Consider the following 17939-nt stretch of genomic DNA (forward strand, 5'->3'; position numbering starts at 1 on the left):
GGTTTTTCCTTTAATTACCATTTCATCTTCAAGTTCTGAGATTCTGTCTTCTGTTTGTTCTATTCTGCTGGATTGGCCTTCCGTTTTGTTTTGCAGTTCTGTTTCATTCTTTTTTCTGAGGTTTTCCATATCCGGGGTGGTTTCCTCTTTAATATTGTCTATTTTTGTCCTGAGTTTTTTATCTGTGTATTCATTGTGTTCTCTCTTTCACTTTGGTGTTTATACAGTGCTTCTATGATTTCCTTTATTTCTCCTTTTGCTTTTTCAAATTCTCTATTTTTGTTGTCTTGGAATTTCTTGAGTTGTCTCCTGTACATTTTGGTTGACCATATCTAGTATCATTTCTATAAAATTCTCATTGAGTACCTGTAGTATGTCTTCTTTTAAATTATCTATGTGGGTTTCATTGGGTTCTTTGGCATAGTTTATCTTCATTTTGTTGGAGTGTGGATCTGAGTATCTGTTTTCTTCATTTCCCTCTGGTTCCTGTACTAATTTTTTGCTGTGGGGAAACTGGTTTCCCTGTTTTTTCTATCTTCCCGTCATTGTCCTTGGTGTTGTTACTGTCCCTGTACTGTGTGCAATTAAGTATTTTCTAGTATGTAATAATAACAATGGTAATATTTAGAATGGAAGGGTGAGAGGAGATGGAAAGCAAGAAGTTAAAGAAAAAGGGAAAAACAAATAAACAGACAAGTAAGAAAAAACAAAACAAGGAATCGAACAAAAAAGTTTCAAAGGTATAAACAGGGAGTGTTGGTGTACTAATTGACCGTAAGCTGAACAGGCATTAGAGAGACAGAGGATTGAAAACAAAAAATAAAAAAAATACAGATAAGAATAAAAATAAAAAATAAGTAAATGAAAGAAATATATATATATATATATATATATATATATAATAAAATAAAACGAAAACTAGAAAAAAAAAAAAACTTCCAAGTTCAAATGCAATGAAGTTTCAGTCTTAATAATTTTGGTGTCCATCTCAGTCTCCAATCCTGGAGATGGTGCCTCAGATGTTGTTCTGTAGTTGTCTCATCAAAGGGACGCATAAAGTAGGATAAAACTGTACAAAAAAAAATACCCACAAAGTGTCCCAAGTTCAAATGCAATACCGTTTCAGTAAGTTTTTCAGCATGCAGGTGTTGTTTGGTTGTTTTCTCATCAAAGGTAGGGAGAGAGAAAAAAAAAAGAGTCTGGAGACAGTTCTGTGAATGGTATCTGCGGCTGTGGGTTGCCTGCCCAGTGCTGTCAGCCTGCTGTTGCTGGAGGTGTTATTTATGCGGATCTCAGGGGTGAGCTTAACACTCACCTGGCCCTTCAGGCTTTGTTTACTCAAGAGTTCCCCTGTGCTCGAGCCTCTGCTACAAGCTTTCCCCTTTCCAAGCACACTGGGGGAGGTCACACTGCACCCGCTTTCTCAGGCCTGCATGTTTGTTTACAGCTCACTTGGGAAGTGGGTCTTCCCCCCTCTCCTGTGGAGTTTTCCTCCCACCGCCACTTTTACAACTTTTTCCAGTCCTGATTACTGGGCGGTGCTGCTGCTTCTGCCAGCCGCTGTGTTTGTTTACAGCTCATGTGTGAGGTGGGTGTTCCCCACTCTCCTGTGGAGTTTTCCTCCCTCTGGCACTTTCTCAAGCTTTCCCACTCCTGGTTGCTGGGCGCACGCCCCCACTCCTGCCAGAGCCCCTCCAGCCCGGCCCGGCTTGTTTATTTACAGATCCTGGAAGGATTCCCTTCTCCCCCTCTTTGGCACTCAGTGTGCACCACCCTCTTTCCTACGTGTTTTTATTTTTCTTATTGGTTATTACTCAGTTTCTCTTTTATCCCCGGGTGGAGTTCGGTCTGTCCAGGGGGCTATGCTGATCTGGCCCAGGGTTGTCTGTGGGAGTACCGCAGTACTGCTAAGCTCACCTTGTCTGTGTCTTCCCAAGCCATCTGGGCATGGGCGACTGGCAGCCTGGGGGCCCTCCTGGTTTCTCCATTTAATGTGAAGTGGAGATGCTCTGCGCAGGCTGGATATGTGGAGGGGTCAAAGTTTTGCCTCTTCTCCGTGGTTTTGCCTGCAAGGTGTGTCTCCAGCATCTCTCCAAGATTTCACTATAGGAGGCACGCTTTCTGCTTCCTCCCTCTATCCACCATCTTGGAATCTCCTGATCTAAATCTTAATGACATTCTTCACATAAATAGAATTTTAAAAATCCAAAAGTTTATGCAGAAGCACAAAACACCCCAAATAACTAAAGCAAATCCTGACCAAAAGGAGCAATGGTGGAGGTATCACAATACCAGACTTAAAATTATACTATGGAGCCATTGTAACAAAAATGGAATAGTAATGGTTCAAAAGCAGACATGTAGACCAAAAGAAAAGAATAGAAGACCCAGAAATAAACTTATAAAGCTATAGCCAACTTGATTCTTGACAAAGGCACTAAAAACATACATTGGAGTGAAGATAGCCTTTTCAATCCATGCTTTCAGGAATACTTAGTATCCTCATGTAGAAAATTGCAATTAGATACCTGTCTCTGACCCTGCACAAAAATCAGTTCAAAATTCATTTAAAATTGGAAACTTTGAAACAACTATAGGAAAGCAACAGGAAAAATACTTCAAGAAATGGGCATAGGCATCAACTTTCTGAATAGGACTCTAATAGGTTAAGAAAGAAGAGCAAGTATTGACAAAGGGGATTGCATTAAAAACTCTACACAGCAAAGGAAACAATCACCAGAATCAAGAGACAGCCTACAGAATGGAAGAAAATCAGCTATTGGTCAGATAAAGGATTAATATCCAGAATATATAATAAGGTCCAAAAATTAAACACCGAAGGAACAAATATCCAATTAATAAATGTGCAAACAAATTAAACAGGTTTCCAAAGAAGTACAAATAGCCAATAAACATCCTTAGCCATACAGGAAAGGCAAATAAAAACATCATTGATATCCCATCTTACCTCATCAAGAAAACAAAAAACAAATGTCAGGCATCCCTGGTCATAAAGGAAATGCAAATCAAAACCACATTAAGATTCTACCTCACTCCTATTAGACTAGCCACCATCAAGAACACCACCAACAACATGTGTTGTCCAGGATGTGGGGGGAAAAGGAACCCTCATACTCTCCTGATAGGAACGTAGGCTAGTACAACCACTATGGCAAATAGTATGGAGGCTCCTCAAAAAACTAAAAATAGATCTGCCATATGATCCAGCAATACCACTCCTAGGTATATACCTGAAGGAATGTGAATCAGGTTACAACAAAGGCACCTGCACGCCCATGTTTATTACTGCACTAGTCTCAATAGCTAAGCTATGGAAATAGCCAAGATGCCCTACTACTGATGATTGGGTTAAGAAAATGTGGTATTTATATTACAATGGAATTTTATTCAGCCACAAAGAATGAAATTTTGTTGTTTGCAGGTAAATGAATGGAACTGTAGAACATCATCTTAAGTGAAGTTAGCCAGGCTCAGAAGGCTAAAAGCCGCATGTTCTTTCTCATTTGTGAAATATAGACAAATGCAGCAATATTATGAATCACTGGTCACACTAAGGGGAGGTCACATATGGGAGGATTAGGGTCAAAGAAGGAAACCAAGAAGTTGAATATAGTTGATGTACTCTGTATAAGAATGAATATAGAAATCTTAAACTGGCTGAAACCACCATAAGGAAGGGACTAAGGTAGAATGAAGAAAATGAGAGGCGATAAACCATACATGGAAATATTACAAGGAAACTCCCTGTGTAGCTACCTTTATCTCAAACGAGGAAAAATGTCATCTTTTTGTTTTTTTCTTCCACAAAATCAGAGACTGAAGGGTGAAATAGGACCTGCCTGGGGAGGGGGAGGTGGCAGGGAAAGGGAGTAGGAGGATGAATACAGTCCAAAAAATGCGTACACATGTATGTAAGTGCAAAAATGATACCTGTTGAAACACTTCCAGGAATTGGAGGAGGGAGTGATAAAGGAGAATAATGGAGGGGGTGAATTCAAATATGATATATTTGATACATTGTAAGAACCTTTGTAAATGCCACAATGTACCCCCACACAGCACAACAATAAAGGAAAAAACAATGTTGGTGAGGATTCAGGAAAAAGGAACCCTCATACACACACTGTTGGCAGGAATATAAATTAGTAGTCACTATGGAAATCAGTTTGGAGGTTACTTTAAAAACTAAAACTAGAACTACTATAGGATCCTGCTATTTACCACTGTTGGTCATATACCCATAGGAATGTAAGTCAGCATACTCAGCATACAATAGATACCTGCACACCCATGTTTACTGTGGCACTATGCACAATAGTCAAGTATGGAATCAGCCTAGGTGCCTATCAACAGAAGACTGTATAAAGAAAATGTGGGATATATATACAATGGAATGTATAAAGAAGAATAATATTATGTCATTTGCAGGAAAATGGATAGAACTGAAGATCATCATGTTAAGCAAAACAAGCCAGACTCAGAAAGACAAATGCCACATGTTTCTCTCATATGAATAATCTATATCTAAAAAAAGAGAGACATGAACATAAAAGGGAGACTATTTGGGGAAGGAACCAGAGAGAAATTGGAAGGAGGATGAGGGGAAGAATGTGAAAGAAGTACACTGTATGCATATATGAAAAGTGCATAAAATTTAAAATTTAAAATTTTTGCTAGAAAGTTAAAAAATGGTGGTTTGTGAGGAGTGGAGATAAAGTAATAAAAGGAGTTAATATGATCAAAGTACATTATATGCATGTATGGAAATACCACAATGAAACACCTCATTTTGTACAATTAATACATGCTAATAAAAATAAGTTTAAAAAAGAACATTTATAATTCTTTCTCCATCTCTGTATCTCCTATGCTGTTAGATAACAAGTATTGATGGTTTTGTGTTCCTTTCTGTAATTATCCTACGGTCATATAAATGTACATACACATTTTTATTTATAAAAATTATGCATATTGTTCTGCAACTTGCTTTTTCAAACTTAATTTATCATAAGTACTCTCCAGGACATAGAAAGACATAGAATCTAACTATAACTCCTTCTATCAGTCAGGTTTCAATCAGAGAAGCACAACCAGTAAGAGATGTATTACTGTTAAGAACTTTATTACAAGGAATTGCAAATGCTGGGTAAATGACTTTGAAATCTGTGGGACAGGTGTTCAAAAATGGAAGGTCATGGGCAGGCTCAAACTGAAGAGTACAGGACATAGTTGTCATTTACAGGTAGTCAGAGAGATGATTGTGAGAAGGATTGAACTCTTAAGGACATGGGCTAAAGGTTGTGTTCCACTGGTGGAATTTCTTGTCTCTTCAGGCGAGACCTCAACCTTGATTTTAAAGACTTCCAACAGATTCAGATCCAATCAGATTATCCAGAATATTATCCTTTATATCTCCCTGATTAGGGTATTTCATTAAATCAATAAAATACCTTCATGGAAACACCAATACTAGTGAGAACCATACTCTGGTCAAATTGAAACATCAAGCCATCCCACATCTCAAATATCTATAGAGCATTCCATATCATTTTGTAGCTACCATTCCCATTTTGGTAGACATTCAGTTTCCAGCATTTTGTCCACTAAACATATTTCTATAATGTACATCTATGTACATATCTCATTATGTGTTGGTACTTTTATTTCTGTAGCATAGGTTCATTAAAGTGGAATCATTGGATGTGAGCATATGAACAGTTTTAATTACAATATGTACTTACATTTAAAATTTTTAAAAGTTATAGAATCTGTACTCCCAATATGTTTTTATGGGTACCCATTTGTCTACATCTGTATTATCACTGTATAGTATCTACTTGTTTCAGTTTACTGTTTCAGTTAGTAAGGTTGAATTTTTTCATATGCTTGCTGGTTATTTTCAGCGTTTGTGCGTGTGTGTGTGAATTATGTATTGATACCCCTCGCTCATTTTTATTTTTTGTTATTTTAAAATACAAATTTATGGGCTAGGGATGTAGCTCAATAGTAGAGTTCTTACCTAGTACGTATGAGGTCCTCCATTTGATCCCCATCACTGCAAAAGAAGTTGGTAAATATAAACTTGTAATGACTCACTATTGAAGCTAGTAACATTTTGTTAGTTTTGATTTTTTGCATTTTTTCCTGAGTCTATTATATGTCTTTTGCCTTTATTTATAGTACTCAATTCTGTAAGATTTTAATTATTTTACTTTAACAAATGTATCTTTTATTTCCTTTAGGTTCTTAGGCTTATCTTATTTAAAACAATCCCTTCCTGAAAAGAGAGGACAAGGGAGGGAGAATATAATTGAATTACATTGTAGGAATATATGAAAAGGGCATAAGGAAACCCATTTTTTAAAAATGGGTGATAACAAAGTGTAGGAGAGGGAGGATAAGAAAGAATAATAGAGAGAGTGGAGAGGGGATGAATATGACCAGACCATATTATATCCATAGTTATATCAAAATGAAACTCCCCACATTGTATAATTAATATATATTTTAAAAATGTGGGGAAATAATTCCCTTTCCTATCAACACTTAACAGTTTCTGAAATTTTCTTTAATTTGTTGGTTCATTTTTAGAACCATAATAACTGGAATTTGCACATTGATGTGGTGTAAAGAAGGGGTTCCTTTTTGTTTTCTTTCATGTGGGTAGCTAGTTGCACCAACTTCATTTATTAAATCAATCATTTATTATATTTATACAACCAAAGTGGCAATTTTCTCAGATAGAAACTCTTCATACATACTTATATTTGTTTTAGGCTTTCTGTGGTGTTCCACTATTCTGTGTGCTACTTCTTAAGAATATAACTGTCTTAATTACAGTAGATTTCTAGAAAGTTTTAATGCCTGGTATAATCGATTTTTATTCACTCTTATTTTATAATTATTTAGCAATTTCTTAGATACTTATTTTTATATGAATATCACTTTCATTTTTTGTAGGTTCAAACAAGTTTCATTTGGATTCTGGTTGGCATTGTATTAAATTAATATTTGGAGGCTTATCATTTTAATAAATTTTCTCACTTCTTTAATATAAGCCTTGTTCTTACCTGTTTGAGGATAATGATATACTTTTCTTCATGTAGATTCTGTACCTGTCTACTATTTCTCACATTACTTTTGATAATTTTCATTTTACTAGGAAATCATTAATTTTCTCTACATTTCAGTTCAGTGCTATATATCTGATAGCCATTTTGACTTGAGTAATGTGAAATTTCAGTGTTGTTTTTTGTTGTTGTGTGGGGGGGGGTACTGGGGTTTGAACTCAGGGCTACACCAGCACTTTTTCGTGATGGGTTTTTTCAAGATAGGGTCTCATGAACTATTTGCCAGGGCTGGCTTTGAACCACGATCCTCCTGATCTCTGCCTCCTGAATAGCTAGGATTACAAATGTGAGCCACTGGCACCCAGCTCAGTGTTATTTTGATTTGTATTTTCTTTATGGCCAGGGATTTTGAGCATTTCTTTGTGTATTTATTATACTTCTTTCAAGAATTGTCCACTTTATTTGCCCATTTTTTAATTTTGTGCTTGATTCTTTGGCAGATTAATTTTTTGGGGGCTCCCTGTATACTCTGGTTATTAATCTCTTGTCAGATATATAGCTTTTAGATATTTTTTCCCACCTGAAAGTTGTGTCTTCCATCTTGTGACCATTTACTTTGCTGTGCAGAGCGTTTAACTTCATGCAACCCCATTGGTCAATCCTTCCTCTTTCTTGCTGAGCAATAGGAGTTCTATTTAGGAGGTTATTGCTTATATCTGTATGTTCCAGTGTTTTCCCTAGTCTTCCTTGTAGTAATTCCACAGTTTTAAGTCTTGCATTAAGATCTTTCATCCACTTTGAATTGATACTACTACAGGGTATGAAACAAGGATTTAGTTTCAGTCTTTTACATGTGGATATCTAGTTTTCCCAGCACTATTTGTTGAAGAGGCTGTCTTTTCTCCAGTCTATGTTTTGGGCTCTATTTTCAAAAATCAAATGGGTGTAGCTATGTGGATTTTTTTCGGGGTCTTTTGTACTGTTCCATTGGTCTTTATGCCTATTTTTGTGCCAGAATTATGCTGTTTTTATTACTGTGGCTCTGTAGTATGTAGGTTGAAGTCATGTATTCTGATACCTCTGGCACTGATCTTTTTGCTCAGAATTGCCTTGGCTATTTGATGTCTTTAGTGCTTCCATATGAACTTTAGGATTGATTTTTCTATCTCTGTGAGGAATGTCATTGGAATTTTGATGGGAATTGCATTGAACATGTAGATTGCTTTTTGTAATATAGCCATTTTCCCAGTATTGATTCTGCTGATCCTCAAACATGGGAGATCTTTCATCTTCTGATGTCTTCATATAATTTTTCTAATAGAAACCTTTCAGTTCTTCTATTAAATTTATTCGTAGGTATATTTTTTGAGGCTATGATGAATGGGGTTATTTTCCTGGTTTCTTATTTCACTGTTAGTATATATAAAAGCTACTGAATTTTTTATATTGATTTTATGTCCTGCTACTTTACTGATTGGGTATATAGATCTTAGCATTTTCTTGGTGGAGTTATTAGGGTCTTTTAGGTATAAGATCATATCATCTAAATATTTGATAATTTGACATTTTCCTTCCTTATTTGAATCGTTTTATTTCTTTCTCCAGTCTCATTGCTCATTGTAGGAAAAGCAGTACTATATTGAATACAAGTCGGAAAAGGAGACATCATTGTTTTGTTCCTGACTTACTGGAAATGGTTTCAGTTTTTTCCTGTATATGATTTTGGCTATATGTCTGTCATACATAGACTTTATTATGTTGAGGCACTTTCCTTCTGTTCCTTGTTTCTTCAGGACTTTTTATCATGAAAGGATATTGAATTTTGTGAAGGGCCTTTTCTGGATCTCTTGAGATGACCATAAGACTTTTGCCTTAATTCTGTTTATATGTTGTGTTACATTTTTTTATTTGCATATATTGACCAATTCTTGCATACCTGGAAAGAAACTAAGTTTTTAGTGTATGATATTTCTTATGAGTTGTTGAGTTTGGTTTGCAGGCATTTCGGTTTGAGAATTTTTACATCTATGTTCATTAAAGAGATTGGTGTATAATTCATTTATCTCTCTCTCTCTCTCTCTCTCTCTCTCTCTCTCTCTCTCTCTCTCTCTCTCTCTCTCACTCTCCCTCTCTCTCCCTCCCCCTTCCCTCCCTTCCCCTACCTCATTCAGTTTTGGAATCAGTGTAATAATACTGGCTTCCTAGAATGAGTTCAGTAGTGTAGTGTTCCTTCCCCTCTCTTTCATGGAAAATTTGAGGAGTATTGGTGTTAGTTCTTTAAAGTTCCCATAGATTTTGGTAGCGAATCTATCAGGTCCTGGGCTTTTCCTTGTTTGGAGAAAGAAAATATAAACTAAAAAGCACTTCTGGTTGTAGACAGAAGGAAAATTAAAATGGTGGAGGGTGATAGGATAGGGGAGGAAAAGAAATGTTTTAAGATTGAATACTGAAAAGCAGGTTACAGGGCTCTCATATGATGACTACAGAGAAAGAGAAGGGGAAAACAGAACTAAAGAGAAAATGGGGGAGAGAGTACAAAAGTGCTCGGTTTGAAGGTGCAGAAACAAAAACTACAAACACATTAAAAAAAAACTATACATCTCATACTTAACAGCAATGAAAGCAACCAAACATAAAAATTCAGAATTTTCTGATGTTCTTGTGAGCAGTTGTTTTTTCCCCCTCAGTATCTGAGTCTTTCAACAGATTAGATGGCAGTCTTAATTGGACACCTGTCTCTAGAAATGATGTCTATTGACAACCTAGTGTTCCTTCTCCAGTGAGGGTAGTAGCTGGCAATCTAAATACACTCTCTAGTGAAGGCTTCCTGATGTATGGGCTCTAACTTGCCAGTCTCCACCATCCTCTCTGCTTTTAATTTAAAAATTAATTTTTATTAGCATAATTTAACTTGTAGTGGAGTTTCATTGTGATATATACAATTGCAAATAATGGCCTTTGATTAAATTCAGCCCATCTTCCAAATTCAACTCTTCCCTTTCTTTTTAGTATATTTGGTTCCACCATCCCCTCTTATACCTTTGCCGTCTCTCAAGCTTCCCACTACTTACAGTCTGTTATGTTGCTTGTAACACAGATTTTTTTTTTCAGATGTCCTCTCTGATGCAATCCTTGCAGTCAGATTGGAAGCACAACAAGGCAGTGCTTGGTTTCTCTGCCACAGTAGAGACCTTGCATTGAGCCTGGTGCTACTATAGTCCACACTATTGCCACAGCCACTACTGCCACTGTGTGCACTGGGCAGCTTCTTTGTACTGGGACACACCATGTGCAGCATTGTGCAAGTCCTCTATGGGATGCTACTGCTACTCACTGGGTTCCAGTGGCTTTTCTACCGTAAATCGTGTGCTGAGCAACTTCCCTGCTGAACATCTGGCTTCTCCTCCAGTCACCAGCTGCAGCTCTTTTTTTCCACTGGCCATGTGAATCCTTGTTTTTGGCATTTATGAGTGCACTCATGAGTGTTGATTATTTCAAACTGTTTTGCCTTCTGCACTGACCTTCTTTGCAATTGTTGGCATGGGGACTTTGACTTCCCCTCTCTCCTAGGGGAGCTGAGGCTGGAGCCATGAACTGTTTCTTAATTTACTCTGTCACTTTTATGTTTTGCCATATTTTCTAGCTGTCCTGTTCCTCTTTTGTGGTTCTCAGTGCTCTTCCTCTCTTTGGTTCTTCTGGGAGAAGACTCTTCTTTGTTATCCAGACCCGTATTCACAGGGTCCTATGCCGAAAGATTCTACTCCTTCACCACCTTGACGAGACTGTCTTGGTTTTTTTGTTTGTTTGTTTTGCTTTTTGTTATAATTTTTAATATAGGTACTCAAACCATAAGCTTCCCTTTGAGCACTGCCTTTGATGTATGCCAAAGGTTGTGGTTTTCATTAGATTCTAGGAAATTTTTCTCTTCATTTATTTCTTCAGTGACTCACTGGTCATTCAACAATGTGTTATTCAGTTTCCATGTGTTTGAATGTTTTCTGTAGCTTCATTTCCTATTGAGTTCTAGTTTTATTCCCTCATGGTCTAATAAAATAGAAGGAATTATGTCAGCTGTTAAGAGTTGCTTTGTGTCCTAAAATGTGATCTGTTTTGAAGAAAGTTCCATGGGTTGCTGAGAATAATGTGTATTGTATAGCTGCTGGATGAAATTCTCTATAGATGTCTGTTCAGTACAGTTAGTCTATTGTGTCAGTTAATTCTTTTTTCCTTAGCATGTAATAGTTGTACAAGGAGATACATTGTGATATTTGCATATGTGTTTACAATATATATTAGATTTATCCCCTCCATCATTTCTCTCTTCCCCCTTCTTAGAACAATTTCAACAAGTTTCATTCTTCTGTTTTCATATATGAATACAAAATACATCCATTATATTCCCCTTCATTCACCCTTTCCTTTTGCCCATCCTCTCTCACTGTTACCACTCCTAGAAAAGAACTGTTTTACCTTCCTGTCCTTCATTTTTTTAAAAAGTGTACATTGATAGTTCAAGATGCACTTTAAACCTATATATATCATGCTTTAATCAAATTAAACTCCCTATTACTTACTCATCCCCTATCACCATATTCCCCTAATATTCAGTACCTTACAGTATAGTATGTTATATTGATATATGGATTTGTTGTTTCAATATTTTCATTCTCTAATATTTTCTTTATCTCTCACCTCCCGTAGTCCCCTCAGCTACTAATACAATACAGTCTTGTTCTCTCTCTCTCACTATATATGTATTTGTGTGTGTGTGTGTGTGTGTGTGTGTGTGTGTATTTATATATGCATTTAACTTACAGGTCTAGCTTCACATGAGGAAACATGTGACCTTTGACTTTTTGGGCCTGATTCATTTTGCCTCACATGATGTTCTCCAGTTCTATCCATTTACCTACAAACAACATAATGTCATTCTTCTTTATGGCTGAATAAAACTCAATTGTGCATATGTATGCCAAATTTTCCTAATCCATTTATCAGTCATGGGACATGGGCTATTTTCAAACCTTGGATTTTGTGACTTGTGCTACAATAAACATGGGTTGCAAGTGACTCTATCATGTCTTGGAGAATATTCTCTTTGAGTATATGCCCAGGAATGGTATTGCTGAATTGTACGGTAGTTCTATTTTTAGTTTTTTGAGAGAGTTCCGTACTGGTTTCCATAGCAGTTCCACAATTTACATTCCTACCAACAATGTGTAAGTGTTGCTTTGTCCCCACATCCTCATCAACATTTGTTGTTTATGTGGTGAGGTGGAATCTCAATGTTGTTTTGATTTCCACTTCCTTTTTGGCTAAGGATATTGAACATGTCTTCATATCTTTATTGTCCATTTGTACTTCTTTTGAGAATTTTCTGTTTGGTACATTTGCCCATTTATTCAATGGGTTGTTGATTCCTTGAGAGGTTAGTTTTCCTTGTGTGTTCTGGTTATTAGTCCCTTGTTGGATATATAGCTGGCAAAGATTTTTTCCCCTTCTGTAGGCTGTCTCTAATCTGGTGACTGTTTCTTTTGCTGTGCAGATTTTTAGTTTCATGCAGTCCCATTTGTTAATGACCTCTTGCTTCAATTTTGATGAGTCATATATGTCAAGAAATTTATCTAACACTGTCTATTTCTTCTTCATTTTCCAGTTTGCTGGAGTCGAGGTTTTTAAAGTATTGCCATAGGATCTGAGTTTCATTTGTGTCTGTTGTAATATTCCCTTTTTTATCTCTGATTTTATTGATTTGGGTCTTCTTTTATTTAATTCTGCTAGAGGTTTGTCGTTCTTGTTTATTAGTTCAAAAAATGAACTTTTTGTTTCATTTACATTAATTCTTGTATTTTTTTGTTCTCCAATTCATTGATTTCTGCCCTGATTTTTAAATCTCTTTCTGTGTTTTACTTTTTGGGTTGGTTTGTTCTTGTTTTTCTAAGAGTTTAAGATGTATCATCAAATTATTTATCTGCGGTCTCTCTAGTTTTCTGATTTGGGTGCTCATGGCTATAAACTTCCCTCTTAAGACTATGTCCCACATGTTCTGGTAAGTAGTGTCCCCATTTTCATTTGAATTTAGGAATTTCTTAATTTCTTTCCTAATTTCTTCAATGACTAGTGATTGTACAAAAGTGTATTCAATCTTCATGAGTTTGAATGGGTCTTGTGATGTTCCTTGCTATTGATTTCTAATTTTATTATATTATGGTCTTTTAGTATACAGGGAATTATTTCAATTGTTTTGTATTTGTTGAGGTTTGCTTTATGACCTAGGATGTGGTCTATTTTTGAGAAAGTTCCATGGGCTGCTGATTTGTAGGTTTGGTTGTTTAATGTTGTCCCAGAGGTCTTTCATGTTCCATTGATGTTTCTTTGTATTTTTTCATTGTCTTTGATCTAATTTTTCTACTGTGTCTTCAATCCTCGATACTCTGTTTTCAACCTGCTCCACTGTGTTAGCGAGACATTCGATTGAAGTTTTCATTTGGGATAATGAGCTTTTTATTTCCAAGATTTCCAAATTTTTTTAGAATTTCTATGTCTTTATTGAATTCTTCTTTCATATCTTATATTATTTTCTTTATTTCATTCAAGTTTTTGTTTGAATTCTCTTTGAGTTCAGTTGTTTACTTTTATCCTCTTTGATTTCATTCAGTTGCTTATACATACCCTCTTTAATTTCATTGAACATTCATGTCATTTTTAAAAAATTCATTGTTTGCTGTTTCTTCCCTTCACTCTCACATAGGCCTTTATATTGTAGTTGTTGGCTTTTTGGAGGTGATATATTGGCTTGTTTTTTGTTGGAATTTGTTTTTATATGCTGGGATTTACATATCTGGGGTCTAGGACTTGGAAAGAACTTTTACTCTTTCAAGAAATATGTTGTAATTTCACTTAACTCAGCAAGGTGGTTTTTTTTTAATTTCTTTATTACATATTTCTGTTTTTTCTTCTAAAACTTTTCATTTCTGTATATACATTTTCCATTCTAATTCTCAAATAAAACTCATTATTTCCTTTTCTTTGCATTTTTGCTTTTGGTTATAAAATGCTTCTTCTACTTTACACCACACTTTATCTAAACATTCTCCTTTTAATAACCTCTTAACCTATTCACAATTTTTGCCCGTGTTCTGTGATTCGCATCTTTGTTTCTAAATCTTGTTTTTAATTAATTATATTTTATTGACACATAATATTTATACACATTTATGAAGTATAATGTGATGTTTGATTCATGTAAACTTTGGGTGATGATCAATTCAGAGTAATTAACTTATCTATCACATTAAATTTTTATTATTTCTTTATGGTAAGTACATTCAATATCCATACTTTTCTGGGTGTGGTGCCATGTGCTTGTCATCCCAGCTACTGTGGCAACCATGAATAGGAGGATTGTGGTCCAGTCTAACACTGGCAAAAAGCAAGACCCTATCCCAAAAATAATCATAGCAAACAGGGATGGAGGCATAGCTCAAGCCTAGCCAGCATGAAGCCCTAAGTTCCAACTGCAGTTCCACAAAAAATTCTTTGCTTTTAACTATTTTCATATATATACTGTATTATTTTTAATTATATTACACTTCATAGAGCACCAGAACATATACTTTCTAATTGTAATATTATACCCATTGACTAACCTCTCCACATCCTCTCTCCCTCATATTCTCCCCAGTCTCTAGTACTATTCTATTCTCGGATTCTATGATGTCAACTTTTTTAGATGTGAGTGAGACTGTACAGTGTTTTTCTGTGCCTGACTTATTTCACTTAACATAACGTCCCTGAAGTCCAACCATTTTGTCATTAATGACAGGATTTCATGCTTTTATATGTCTAATAATATCCCATTCATATGTATATATATGCATATATACACATTTATGTATGTATGTGTATCTATCACATTTTCTTTTTTCATTCATTCATTGATGGATATTTAGGTTGATTTGAAACCCCAGGTATTGTGAGCAGTGCTTCAATAAACAGAGGAATTCAAGTGTCTCTTTTTATATGGAAACTAAAAAGTTTCTGTATAGCAAAAGAAACAATCTGCAGAGACAAAAGACAGCCTACAGAATGGAAGACAATATTGTGCACTCTACATATGACAAGGCATTTATATCCAGAATTTATAAGGAATTCAACTCAAGAGCAAAAATAAGCAAATAACCCAATTAAAAATGGATCGAAGATCCGAATAGACATTTCTCAAAAGTAGACATTTAAATAGCCTATAGATTAGTGAAAAAATGATCAGCATCACTAACCATCAGAGAAATGCAAATTAGAACCATAATGAGGTATCACCTTATCCAGTTTGAATGGCTGTTATCAAAAAGAAAATGACAAATGCTCAAGTATACAGGGAACTCTTATACTCTACTGATGGGAATGTAAATTCATACTGTTATTATGGAAAACAGTATGGAGATTCCTCAAAAAATTAAAAATCAAGCTGCCTTATAATCCAGTACTCACCCTACTAGTATGTACCAAAATAGTTAAGTCTTTATCCAAGCTTCTAGTAAACTTCCTTAGGGAAATTCCTAGAAAAGAATTACTGGTCAAAGACAATTTTGTGTTTGAAAACTTTAAAAGCTGGTCTGATTCAAGAAGGGTATAAATTTCTCATAACAAAATCTTACTTTTTTTCTTTTTTAGGTTTTGAGATTTCTGAAAACCAGAAGAGGCAGGCTGCAATGACTGTGAGAAAAGTTCCTAAACAAAAAGGTAATCTTCCCTTATCCTCTAAGCCCCACTCATTTTCTATGGGAGAATAGGAAGACATAGGCTGTGAGCTTTCATATTCCTAGGCTCCCTTCCATACTGGGTTCACTTGGAGTGTTGGGGTAGTTTAAAATACCCTTGTGTCTCTGACAATAGGTGACAAATGGTCTTAAAGGCCTATGCTCAGGAGTGAATGGCATAGGATCGTCATATCCAAATATTTCTCATTGGGTACAGAAATAAAACCTCTTTTTCTCATTTTTACTTGAACATAAAAGAAACTTTTTAATAAGTATAAGTATTTATTAATAAGTACTCAGCTTTTTTTCCCACTGATCTGGGTATACTTAGCAAATCAGGGGCCCTCAATCAGAATGGAGAGCCTCAAACTGAACCAAGAGAAAATTCAGGTAGCCTTTTCAAGAGAATACATATAGAATCAGTTTAAATCTGAAAAAAGCTTTACTTTTCTTTTTTATGAACCAGAACAAAACTAAAATGCTTGGCTAAGCCAAAGGAAAGAGCCACCTTCTACTTCTTAGAGTATCTATTCAGGATCAGTTTCTGATATAATGGTAACTCTAAGAACACAGACACTGTTAACCCCATTTCCAGATGAAGAGACCAAGGGTCTTTAAGGTGAAGTGATTCAGAGCCTAAGTCAGCTTAAGTCTGAGTCCACTTCTCTCTCTTTTCCATTGCTCAGGGTCCTGTTGATGTCCCTCTGGAAAGAAAAGCTCATTTTACTGATTCACCTCAATTACTGATGGCTGCTTCTATTACTGTTGTCACTACTACCAAGGGTGAATGATCTTAATGAGAACTCACTTTTGCTAAGATCTGCCTTCTGCTTTCTCAGTGGTCTCTCTAGTTCTGAATGAGTCACCATACAAAATGGTCAGATTCAAATTGCCTGAAATTCCAGCAGCCACATAAAGCACCCTTAATTATTCCCAATGAAGTTCTCTTTGAAGAGAACTGTGAATACCTGATTTTTAATTAAGCAGTATACTTATCTGGGCCCCTCTGACTAAACATACCTTCATTTCAACTACTTATTAGTTCTTGCTCTTTGGAGTCCCTCATTGGATCATCTGTCATCATGGAAATGTGATTCCCCTTAGATAGGGAATTTAAGCCAGTCACTTCCAATCTTTTGAAGGTTAAAATGTAAGTGATGGCTTTAGAAGGCAATCTGGAGTTAAAGGTCAGTAAGTATGTGATATATACTAACAGGAAAACTGTAAGTGAATAGCTCCCTTTCTCAGACAGAGACATGAGCAAAAAGAGCCTCAGCCAACTGGTAAGTCCTCAGGTTGCAAAAGATACTGTGCTAACAGCTGCCTCTATCTCCTATAGGCTCTTACCTCCTGAGCTTCTTTGACTCTGATTTCCTTTACTGCTCCTACCACACTGGTTCCTTGGTAAAATGATACTCCTTTATCCTACCCAGATTCCTGCAGATTTATCTGGGATTGGGTAGGCTTTTCAGTGACATCACTTCAAACAAAGAAACAACCACAAAGCAACCAATAATTAGAAGTTAGTTCTGCCAACTCATACCAAGCCTTTGGTTCAGGTTCCTTCTTTACCCTGCCTGGTTCACTGGAACAGCTTTCTTATCTTAAAAGCAATCTTAAAATCCTTTAAAAAACTCTAGTTTTCAACCTCCCAGAATTTCTATGAATTTATTCCCATATTTTTTCTGGACATCAAGATTCCACTAGACCAGGGCTGTGGCGATATATATATTTCTTTGAACTCAGGGCCTCATGCTTGCTAAGGAAGGTACTCTACCACTTGCTCCACCCCATCAGCCCTCTTTTTGTATTTGGTATTTTCAAGATAGGGTCTCATGAACTATTTGCCCAGGCTGACATCAAACCTCAATCCTCCTGATCTCTGCCTTCTGAGTAGCTAGAATTACAGGTGTGAGCCACTGGCTCCCAACCTGTGATAGATATACTTTTGGGATCTAAGGAGGCTACACATGCAGAAACAATTGCCAACTTAGTAATTTAATAGTTACAATGTATGCATAGGAAGAACATGAAGTGATTCTTTCAGATATCCATAAAAGCTAGCTTCCTTAACCCTCTCTATTACCTA

At 36.0% G+C, this 17939-nt stretch overlaps 1 protein-coding gene across 10 annotated transcripts in view; it reads left to right on the forward strand.

Annotated features, from left to right (window-relative positions):
• Arhgef9 (Cdc42 guanine nucleotide exchange factor 9) overlaps positions 1 to 17939 on the forward strand; it is a 354155-nt gene that overhangs the window by 330843 nt on the left and 5373 nt on the right. For all 10 annotated transcript variants that reach the window (XM_074062552.1, XM_074062551.1, XM_074062553.1 and 7 more), the window contains one exon: positions 15765 to 15833. In XM_074062552.1, the coding sequence (XP_073918653.1) occupies positions 15765 to 15833 (69 nt within the window). The remainder of the gene's footprint in view (positions 1 to 15764; positions 15834 to 17939) is intronic.

The sequence above is a fragment of the Castor canadensis genome, chromosome X (assembly GCF_047511655.1).
Source record: "Castor canadensis chromosome X, mCasCan1.hap1v2, whole genome shotgun sequence".
NCBI lineage: Eukaryota > Metazoa > Chordata > Mammalia > Rodentia > Castoridae > Castor > Castor canadensis.